General features: G+C 36.5%; 1 protein-coding gene across 3 annotated transcripts in view; it reads left to right on the top strand.

The window, feature by feature from the left end:
* Nucleotides 1–11,036, top strand: part of CKAP5 (cytoskeleton associated protein 5) — a 106,056-nt gene that overhangs the window by 44,688 nt on the left and 50,332 nt on the right. For all 3 annotated transcript variants that reach the window (XM_010842362.1, XM_010842360.1, XM_010842361.1), the window contains exons 5-9: nucleotides 926–1,097; nucleotides 1,699–1,831; nucleotides 2,082–2,182; nucleotides 4,013–4,126; nucleotides 9,621–9,725. In XM_010842362.1, coding sequence (XP_010840664.1) covers nucleotides 926–1,097; nucleotides 1,699–1,831; nucleotides 2,082–2,182; nucleotides 4,013–4,126; nucleotides 9,621–9,725 — 625 coding nt within the window. The remainder of the gene's footprint in view (nucleotides 1–925; nucleotides 1,098–1,698; nucleotides 1,832–2,081; nucleotides 2,183–4,012; nucleotides 4,127–9,620; nucleotides 9,726–11,036) is intronic.

The following is an 11,036-nucleotide window of genomic DNA, read 5'->3' as shown; positions in this document are numbered from 1 at the left end:
CATAGCCTTGACTAGTTGGACCTTTGTTGGCAAAGTAATATCTCTGCTTTTCAATATGCTATCTAGGTTGGTCATAACTTTTTTTCCAAGGAGTAAGCATCTTTTAATTTCATGGCTGCAATCACCATCTGCAGTAATTTTGGAGCCCCCCAAAATAAAGTCTGACACTGTTTCCATTGTATTTTGAATGAAAGACGCACTGCCAGGATTAGTGATCTGTCAAGCAGAGTGAATCCCCATAATTACATAGAAAGTTAATAAAAGATTATTAAAAATAAATTTCACTCATTTAACTATTTATAAATTGATTTGTTTGTATTTTAAGCTTTTATATGTACATACATATATATTTAAGATGTTACATGAGTGTTGGTCTATTTTAGATTTAAGTAATTCCTAGACTGATTACCTAGAAAGTTTTTAAATGGTAGTATTATTTTGGACTCTGGACATTAAATAACATTCTTGGAAGAATGGCATCTAAATACAGATGTTGTTATAAGTTCCTTTTTTCTTCTTCCCTGAAAAAAACTTGACCTATATATGTCCCTATTGTATATAGATATTAAACTGAGTTTGAGTGAATTCAAGTTAATATTTTACCCAAGCATAGTGCATGCTAATGCTAAGTCACTTCAGTCATGTCCGACTCTGTGCGACCCCATAGACGGCAGCCCAACAGGCTCCCCCGTCCCTGGGATTCTCCAGGCAAGAACACTGGAGTGGGTTGCCATTGCCTTCTCCAATGCATGAAAGTGAAAAGTGAAAGCGAAGTCTCTTAGTCGTGTCCAACTCCTAGCGACCCCATGGACTGCAGCCTACCAGGCTCCTCCATCCATGGGATTTTCCAGGCAAGAGTACTGGAGTGGGGTGCCATTGCCTTCTCCAATGGTGACAGGTTTTTCCCCCCAATTTTTAATTCCAGTGAATTTGGTTCCAAAATCATCTTACTGAAGCCAATTATCAAAGTGTTGCCAAAACTCTTTGAATCTCGAGAGAAGGCTGTTCGAGATGAAGCCAAATTAATTGCTGTAGAGATTTATAGATGGATTCGAGATGCTCTGAGACCCCCATTACAAAACATAAACCCTGTCCAGGTAAGGCACTACGTTTTCTGGTTGCCTTTATATAAGGTTGATATGGAGATAGCTCCTTCCTGTCGTTGTTGTTGATATTTTATCCTTACAAATAATTATTTTTCATTCTTTACTTTGAAATCTGTTTTTTCCAAACATACGTGTTTCTGCTGTTACTTTTGTCCACTCAAGTTAAATACTGTGTATTCTGTGATACCAGTATGTTAGTGTCAAAACTATAACAGTTTAAAAGATCCTTTTATAATACTGTAGGACTTAATATCCATTTGAACAGAATGGATTCTACTTATTTTTTATATTTCGGTTGGTTTTAGAGATACTATTTGATGCAAATATATGTGAATTCATGAAATAATAAGAGTGTCTTAAAAAGTGGATTTTATTCTTTTCTAACTGTTTAGTCACACATCTTCATTGTAGTAGGTATACGTTGGTTTGACTTTTACTACAAAATGTACACAATTTAAGTTTATCTTTTCTGATTTGCCGTATTAGAGCCACATAAATAAGAAATTGGGTTCAGGTCTGTTAGTAAATATAAATACGTTCTCTAATAGCAGAGATCTAGATATGTTTTTAAAATATTTTATGGTATTTGCAGTTGAAAGAACTAGAAGAAGAGTGGGTCAAGCTGCCAACAGGTGCTCCTAGACCAGCTAGGTTTCTGCGTTCCCAGCAAGAACTAGAAGCTAAATTGGAACAGCAACAGTCTGCTGGTGGAGATGCTGAGGGAGGTAAGCCACTTATCAACACTGGTTTCTGTAAAAAATTAGCAAGACTGGCCCTGTAACAGGAACCTGTGTTCACAAGGTAAATTTTATAGGACCGCCATTTGATAAAATACAAGTTGTTTGTAGGATTAATAATTCTGGTCCCTCCTGTGGCAAGATTGCATCAGGAGTGTGAAAGGACAACTGACGACTGTTTGGTAAGTAAAACCATTTCATCCATTTTTAAGGTTTTTTTTTGTTTTCCTCCTGGAAGGTGGTGACGATGGTGATGAGGTACCACAGATAGATGCTTATGAGCTTTTGGAAGCAGTAGAAATTCTTTCCAAGCTTCCCAAAGACTTTTATGACAAAATTGTAAGTAATGGTAAACTTCTTTGATTTATTTCATGTTTAATAGTTACTTGAATATTGTTGGAGAATGCCCTGCTGAGCCCTCTTCCTGGTGCACCCTCTTCCACCATATCTCCCCTGTTAGAATGAGTCAGTGGTTTCTTCTTGGTTCTCATACTAGTTTGAATAAGTGCCTACATTAGTCCATTTTTTCACATCTTGCCAGAAACCCAAACATTATTCTTGACTTTTAACTTTTCCTCATTTTCTGTCTGGTCTTACCTTTAAATATATCTCAAATTCATTCTCTTTTCTCCATCCCCAGGGTTTCTTTCTCTACCCAAGGGTAACTGCTTTTTTTTTTTTCCCCTTCCCCAAGGTTTCTTGAACTTGACACTGTTGACATTTTTTGGCCAGATATTTGTTTGGGGGATTGTCTGTACACTGTAGGATGTTTAGCAGCATCTATGACCTTTATCAATCAGATATTAATAATACCATTCCTCCAAGTCATGACAATCAAAAATGTCTCCAGACTTTGCCAGGTATACCCCAAGAGTCAAAATTACCCCCAACTGAGAAAGTCTTGTCCCAACCATTACCATCAGCTCTTGCCATATATGCTGCAGTATCTTCCACAAGACTCCCTGTCTGCTCTTGCCTCCTTCCCATTATATTTCACAGTATAATTAGAGGTGTCGTTTTCATTCTGATAATGGAAATCTTTCTATATTATTGCCTCATTAAAATCTTTCAACAGCTTCCATGGGTTTTAAGATGATGTTTGAAATCATACTGTAGTCATTGAGGCAATCTATGGTACCTTTGAGGCCTCCATGTACCTTCCAGCCACATGTCTAATTGCTGTCACTTCCCACGCTCCAGTCATACTGAATTTCTCCTGGTATCAAACGCACCAGACTTTTTTTCCACCCTAAACTCTGGGCTTTGTCATATGCTGTTCTTTCTGCCTATAACACTATTTCCCCCCGTTCCCATTTACCCCATAGTATCTCTTCATCATCCAGATCCCACCTTAAGCATCACTTTGGGGAAGAGGTCTTACCTGATAACCTAAACTGAGTTAAATCCTTTGCTATCCCAAAGCAGCTTGTACTTCTCCTTTCCCCGTGGTCATGACCTGATAGTTATTTATTGAAGATCTATCTCTACTATCAGCTCCTTGGGTATTCTGTTATCTTCTGATGAACAAATATATATTTGATAAATTGAAGTGAATTATAATTACCTCCAAGATGACGCATTTGTCATCTTTGTATCCCTAGTTCTTTCCAACAGTGAATATTCGAATTCAAATTCTAGTGAAGCATTTTCTACTTTATGACCACAAAGGAAACAAAAAAAAATAACACTATACCTACAGTTTGGAAAACTGATATCCAGAATTAGAACAGTATTGGTTGTTGGTTATATGTTTGTTCTTGTCTGGTGTTTCTAATGTTATCAGTATAGAAATTCCTCTCTCCTGTAGATGTGCTACTGTGAGATATGCTAGAAATACTTCTATTAGTGTTTTCTGTTTAACACTTGCTTAAAATTTACCTAGAAAATGAGAAGAACAATCTGTGGTGTTTCATTCTGCTTATTTATTGTAGAACATTAGGATTATGAAATGTTACAAAAATACTTTTTACATATGAACAAAATTTTATACACATGAATTTAACATTCTGCTTGGCTACATAGTTTTGTAATGTTGATTTCTAACTAGCTTTAGAAAGTTTCTAAAAAACAAAAAAACAGATATCTTTGAATTAGTAGCACGCAAGAAATAGACTTTTGTTTTGCTTTCTTGTTTTCTGTTCTCCACGTGACTCATATTGTGTCTTGTAGGAGGCAAAAAAATGGCAAGAAAGAAAAGAAGCCCTGGAAGCTGTGGAAGTACTAGTGAAAAACCCCAAACTGGAAGCAGGCGATTATGCAGATTTAGTAAAAGCTTTGAAGAAGGTAAATATGAGGAGTTTCAGCATTGGTATCCCAACAACAGACCAGGCCGTTATGTTTCTTCATCAGTCATCTTTTTTATCACAGTTAGCACCGCCATTTAGGGAACACTGTTGATTGTTTTTTAATTATATGCATACATATTTTTTTAAGGATTATTTAAAATGATTGGTCTTAGGTTAGTTTAGAGGGATTGGTTTTTAATCTTTGTTAATTATCACTTTGACTGTAAATATGCTATTTGATAGCATACACAAACGTTAAGAAATAGAGAATCTTGCTGATCTAGAACAAAATACTCTAGTTTTATAATTCTACAGAATGAGCTTTTTAAATTGGGTGTATTTAATGGAACAAATATTAGATGTGAAGAGTATTTTTCATTAGGTAGGTAGTAAGTGATACCACATTATTAACATGTAAAGTGAAGCACAGGACCTGGGGATATGTGGTCAGTTATAAAGCAGGTAAGTACTAAATAAGAAAGAAATATTTTAGAAAATACTCTTTGGTATTACTTAGTTCCAAGCAAGTTGAATGCTGGGGTGGATATTTTTGTATGTAGTGGCTTTTCATAAAATCTGTAAGTCAGGTCAGACACTTGTGGATGTCGTTTTAATAGAGCTTAAGAGACTGAAGGTGTCTTCCTCTTTTTTTTTTAAGGCGCCTTCTTGAATATAGCAAGGATAAAATGTTTTATTTGCTTCTTCAGCTTGAAATTAATAGAGGATTAGCATGGTGGGGCAGAGAAGGCAATGGCACCCCACCCCAGTACTCTTGCCTGGAAAATCCCATGGATGGAGGAGCCTGGTGGGCTGCAGTCCATGGGGTCGCTAAGAGTCGAACACGACTGAGCGACTTCACTTTCACTTTTCACTTTTATGCATTGAAGGCAATGGCACCCCACTCCAGTGTTCTTGCCTGGAGAATCCCAGGGACGGGGGAGCCTAGTGGGCTGCCATCTATGGGGTCGCACAGAGTCGGACACGACTGAAGCAACTTAGCAGAAGCAGCAGCAGCAGCATGGTGGGGGGTGAGGGAAGTTACTCTTTAATTAAATGAATATGTAAGTAGAGTAATTCTCATTATTCATAGTAGTTATATTCTATAATGTCACCACAAACACTGAATTAGCAAATGCTGAACCATTGCTCCAAGAGAATATACAGGGTTAAGGTCCTGCAGCCCTATGGTCACATTTTCATCAACTGATCAATGCATAACCTTGTTTTATTCTGTTTGAGGATGTCTTATTCACTATATGTGATTGATTCCTTAACATTGAACTCACAGCAGTATAACTCATGCCTGAACAAAGTCTGCCTAACACATTTATTTTCTCTGAAAGAGACATCACTGCCTTTTTGCATGTAAGAACACCAGAGAGCACCTCAGCACTATACTTGTGGGTCACTTTAAACAGTGGGAGCACCAACCAAAAGCACAAAAATGCAGGAAAAAACCCATGGCAGTAAACTAGACTATGAAAAAGACACTTGTTTACAGTGTAAGAGCTAAAAGACAAAGGCAGAGTATTGCATTGTTCATCTCAGCTGGGAATGTGCATATCAGGCAATTCAGATTTTTCCCAGCTCTGTGCTTATCTGTGAGTAACCAGGAAAGTGCCTCGATTATTGATTTGGGGCTTATCAGTTAATTTTAATGGATAGATGAATTTGCAAATGTGAAATTCGTGAATAATGAGGCTGGACTGTATTTTCTCATAGTTAGTCTTCCTTTGCTTTCCTCCAAGTAGGATTTGGAGACAGGGATATAATTTGTCAAAATCATTGTTCCTCTGTCATCTATCTTGAAGAGCCACAGACCCAGGCAAGACTACAGTCATCTCTCGATAGCCCCAGGTTGGGGGAAAAGGGGGGCAGAGGGTTGGTTCCAGGAGCTCCCATCTACACTAAAATCTGCTCAAGTTCCTTGTATAAAAGGGCATAGTGCAATGAGTACTGTTGGCCTCCGGAATCTGCAGTTACAAAGGACTGACTGTTGTTAAAAGGGAATGGCCCTAGGGAAAAGATTGACCAACCTGGAGCCTAGGAGGAAAGAGGAAGGGTAGAAGGCAGTAAGAGGGATTCTAGTGACCTTGAAGAGAGCTTCAGATTCTCTGTAAGTTCTAGCATATAATTTTTAAAATCAGGAATCTTATGGAAACATGATACATTGCACTGAATTCTCAATGCCTCAAATAAAAGCTTTTGTTTTTCCTCATGTAATGATCAGGAATGTTAATTGGAATCAGGAATGTTAATAATTGATGTTCTCTACATGCATTTTCTTAGGATATTAGCTTTTCAGATGAAAACTGTTCTGTGATTTCCATTGGTTTTGTGACTGTGAATATAAACTTTCACTGTGTTCTATACAGAGAAGGTCATGGATTTTTATATCTGGGTAGACATAAACAGTGGATCTGTGTGAGATCTTATGGTAGCAGGAGGCACGTCTTTCCCTCTTCACATGGTGGAGTTGGGGCAGTCAATCAGAGGCTACAAACCAGTAAAAAGAAACTTAATTTTGTGGCTTAAATATTTAAAACCATGAAAAATTAATGTCAATATAAATTAACATGAAACATGATATTTTTGTTTTTCTATTTTCTATTTTAGTTACTTGTAGACAAAATAAACTTCATATCCATATTGTTTTTGTTTTATTATATAGTTGATTTATAGTGTTGTGTTAATTTCTATTGTACAGCAGAGTGATTCAGTTATACATATATATATATGCATTCTTTTTAATATTTTTTCCATTATAGTTTATCCCAAGAAATTGAATGTAGTTCCCTGTTCAGTACAGTAGCACCTTATTGTTTATTGACCTTCCGTATGCTACTTTGCATCTGCTAATCCCACTCTTATCCTTCTCTCCCCACGCCCCCACCCCATGTCCAGCCCCAGATCCATGTTATATTGACTTAATTGGTCTTTGTGGACCCATCCCTCTTCCCTCCATAGTCTCTTCTCTCTGTTGTCTTTGTCAAGTAATCTTACTAATTTCCCAGTTTTTTTCCTTAAATACAAGTAGTAAAAAGCTACTCATTTTGAAATTCCTCAGTGTTACTGAAATAATTTCTTTTAAAAATTTTTTAAAAATTTGTTATTTGTTTTTGGCTGAACTGGATCCCCATTGCTGCACGTGGGCTCCTTAGTCAGGGTGGCAGGGGCCACGCTTTGTTGTAGCGGTAGACTTCTGGTGGCCGTGGCCCTGTTTGTATTGTCTGTCAACAGTGTTTTTGTTTTGATTACTGTTTAGTGGGTCACATTACTAGTTAAAGATAAGTAGTAATTGATTATTACTTAAAATCAATTAGGTAGAAGTGACAGCAATTTTAATTATAGAGCAGTTCCCATTATTTAGATTAAATTAACATTGTGAGCTATAACTTTTCTTTCCCTGATCTCAAACAGAATTACTGACTTTTTCTTCAACCCTGAAATGGAGTCCCTCCGTGTACACTGTTTTTCTTAAAAATAAACACTTTTCCGTTTTCCCCATTCCTGTTTCCCAGTTAAGAACCACTTGTTTAGTCAAACTGGAATGGGTGAGAATGAGTGTTAATAGGCAAATATTGTACTGTATGCCTGGTTCATCACTTACCAATAAATGCACTCAGTCTTTTGCTATATCCTGAACTATAATAGGTTCACAAGATCCTTCTCAAAACTTTGCATTAGGGGTCATCAGTGTCTAAGATTCAATTTCCACTGGCTACTGCTCTTATGGTAATGTTAGATAGTCTCTTAAGAATTCGATTGAATGATGTCGTTTAACTAGGCCAGTATAACAAAAGCACCTTTGAATGTATTAAAATACTGATGTCCAAATCCAATCCCAAATTCATTGAAGTAGGATCTCTTGCAATGGGGTCTAGCATGTTTTTGATAACCTTTTCTAGAATATATGTTCAGATGCTAAATACAAAATCTAGCATGTAAATAATACCTTAGAGATGTTTTAGTAAAGAAAAATAAGCCAGACACAAATGCCAATATGTTCAATACAAAAATGAATAGAATTTTAATACCTAGACTTAATTATAGATTTTACAAAACATTTATTAGGACCCTAGTCTCATCTTCTCATAAGGAAAATAAATTTGCCATGAGTTTAGAAGGAGAATGTGCTTTAGTAAAGATAGCAAAAGCTTTGGGGTCAAAGCAGACTGAGTTTGAATCACAGCACTACCATTTGCCAACTCTGTGATCTTGAACGTATTAATCTCTATTTAATTTTTGAAATCCACAAAATTGAGATAATAATAGTACTTATTTTATAGAGTAAAAATTGAATAAAGATTATAAAGCACCTATAAAGATTATAAAGCACCTGTAAAATTATAGCATCTAATTTGTTTTTAATAAATGTTGGTCTTTTAATCCTTACTCCTCGGTAGGGAATGTATATATATAGGACTGTCTTGCTATGCATAATGCTGTGCATTAGGGTTCTTTAATTCAGGGAATCTGGAATGAAATGTTCTGCTCATGAAATACCAGATCTTAGGGATAAAATCCAAAATAGAATGAAAGTATTTCTTCTACCTGGGGAAAGCATGAAAAAGCTAAGATTTGGGGGCACTTAAAAGTAAAGCATCCTTTTAGCATCAGCTGGCTTGAACAGTAAACCACAGTAAAATCCTAGCAGAAAGGAACTGAGGCAATAGTAGTCACTGTCTTGCTAAGTTGATACAAATTCAGCTACTACCTATGAGTTTTGCTAAGTTCTGGGTTTTGTAGGGTATGCTGTAGGAGGGTGGTAGTATTAACGCTGCTGGAGGACACTCTGATGAGAGACTCTGAATACAAGCCAGATGGTCACTAGGGAACTAAAACAGCAGCTGCAAGGCCGTAAGCCCCCTCAGGAATGGTTGCAGAGGTATTTGCAATTTAGAATCCTCATCCACTTCCTTTTTTTTTTTAAAAAAAAAAAAATTCTTTTCCATTATGGTTTATCACAGGACACTGAATATAGAGATCGTGCTATACAGTAGGACCTTGTTGTTATCCATCCTATAAAAATAGTTTACATCTCATCAGCTTCTTGAAAGTACCAACAGCACTTCTACTGGTGCTTCTTGGGTATAAATGTTAGAGCTGCTACTCCGTGGTGTCTTGCAGAGATACTGTCTTGACTTTGCCTTCCCCAAAGCAAAGTCAAGAGGCCTCCAGCTTTGCTGCCAGTATGAGAGTCGCCTGCACAGTTGTGCAGTGCTGACAGCCCAGACTACCACCAGTGGGGAGTTAAAGATTTGATGTGGTTGTACGTATATTTTGTTGGTAGAGCTTTAAGGTAGGAGACTAGACATAAGGAAGAGAAGCTCCCAAATTTTATATTGTCAAAGAAGAATCTTTCCACTTGTACAGAACAAAGTTGGCTGCCCATTACATAATAGCTTTCAGAGTTCTTTTAAGAGTAAATTTTTACTCTTCTTCTTTGGGACTGTGACTCCTTTGTTTTCCTTTTTTTCCACCCTTTGTAGGTTGTTGGAAAGGACACCAATGTCATGTTGGTAGCTTTGGCAGCAAAATGTCTTACTGGCCTGGCTGTTGGGCTAAGAAAGAAATTTGGACAATACGCAGGACATGTAAGTAACACTCCTTTTTCGATATAGATTAACAGTTTTATCAAAAATGGATGGCTAATTTGCTTTATGCTTTAAAACAGCTTTTGGCATAAGTTTTATTAGTACTAAGCATAGCTCATTAAAACATTTGTTTAACAATAAAGATGTCAGTTGTAACTAAATTTACTAGCTTTATGTAGAAAATCAGGCACTTGACCTAAAGTACTTAATTGAGTTGATTTGCTTATTCATTTACTTACTAATATCCTGTTTTGCTCTTAAAATACGATGTACAGTATAACAGGATGAAATATAACTTGTGATAACCAGAACAGAGTAAAAATGAGAATAGGAGAGGCAGTGTAAAACCAGAAATGAGATTAATGTATAAAATGTATAGTGTTTTTCTATTTTAAAAAATAATGGTTTACTTATATACTTGAGGTGGGGTTCCCTGGTGGCTCAGCTGGTAAAGAATCTGCCTGCAATGCAAGAGACCTGGGTTTGATTCCTGGGTTGGGAAGATCCACTGAAGAAGAGAAAGGCTACCCACTCCAGTATTCTGGCCAGGAGAATTCCAACGACTGTGTATAGTCCATGGGGTTGCAAAGAGTCGAACACGACTGAGCGACTTTCACTTTCACATACTTGAGATGTTTTATGTAGGTTGCACTGTTGGTGATATATCAGTTTATTATAAGGAACTCTTGACTAGAGACATTTGTTGAATATAAATTTGGAAGCACTCAAGTTTGGGATGTTTTCTTTAGTTCTGGCTTCTGTCAATTGATCTCTAAATCTTATCTGTATTACTTAGATTGGCTAAGCCTCCTGTAAATTGACTGTACTGAACTTTAGGGTTAACTTACTAGCCACTTGATCATTTGATTCCCTAGATTGACTTGAGAGTCTCCTAACAGTCTCTAGTCATGTGTCAGTTTATATTGTGAAGCAAACATCTAACCTCACTTAGTTATGGTATTTGGAGCTTGCTTACTCATAGCATTAAAAATAATTTCGGAGAACTTAACTAAAAAAAACAAGACACTACCAAATAAAAATAAATCATGACTAGCTTGTTACCAGGGAAATAAAAATAAGGGTCTATACAACCCTTAGACATGTAAATCACAAATTGGAGTAAAATTATATTCAGTATTTTATAGCATTCATTACTTATTACATAGTGTGTGTATGTGTGTGTGTGTGTGTGCTATCAAATGTATTGATTAGCTTTTGGTCAGTTTTGTGTTGCTTAGAATATTTTATACTTTTGTATTAGAAATAATTTTTCAGCTGGAAAACAATTCTTAAAATACATTTTAATTTACT

Source organism: Bison bison, unplaced genomic scaffold, assembly GCF_000754665.1.
Source record: "Bison bison bison isolate TAMUID 2011002044 unplaced genomic scaffold, Bison_UMD1.0 scf7180017864178, whole genome shotgun sequence".
Lineage (NCBI taxonomy): Eukaryota > Metazoa > Chordata > Mammalia > Artiodactyla > Bovidae > Bison > Bison bison.
This window is presented reverse-complemented; position numbering and strand designations above follow the sequence as displayed.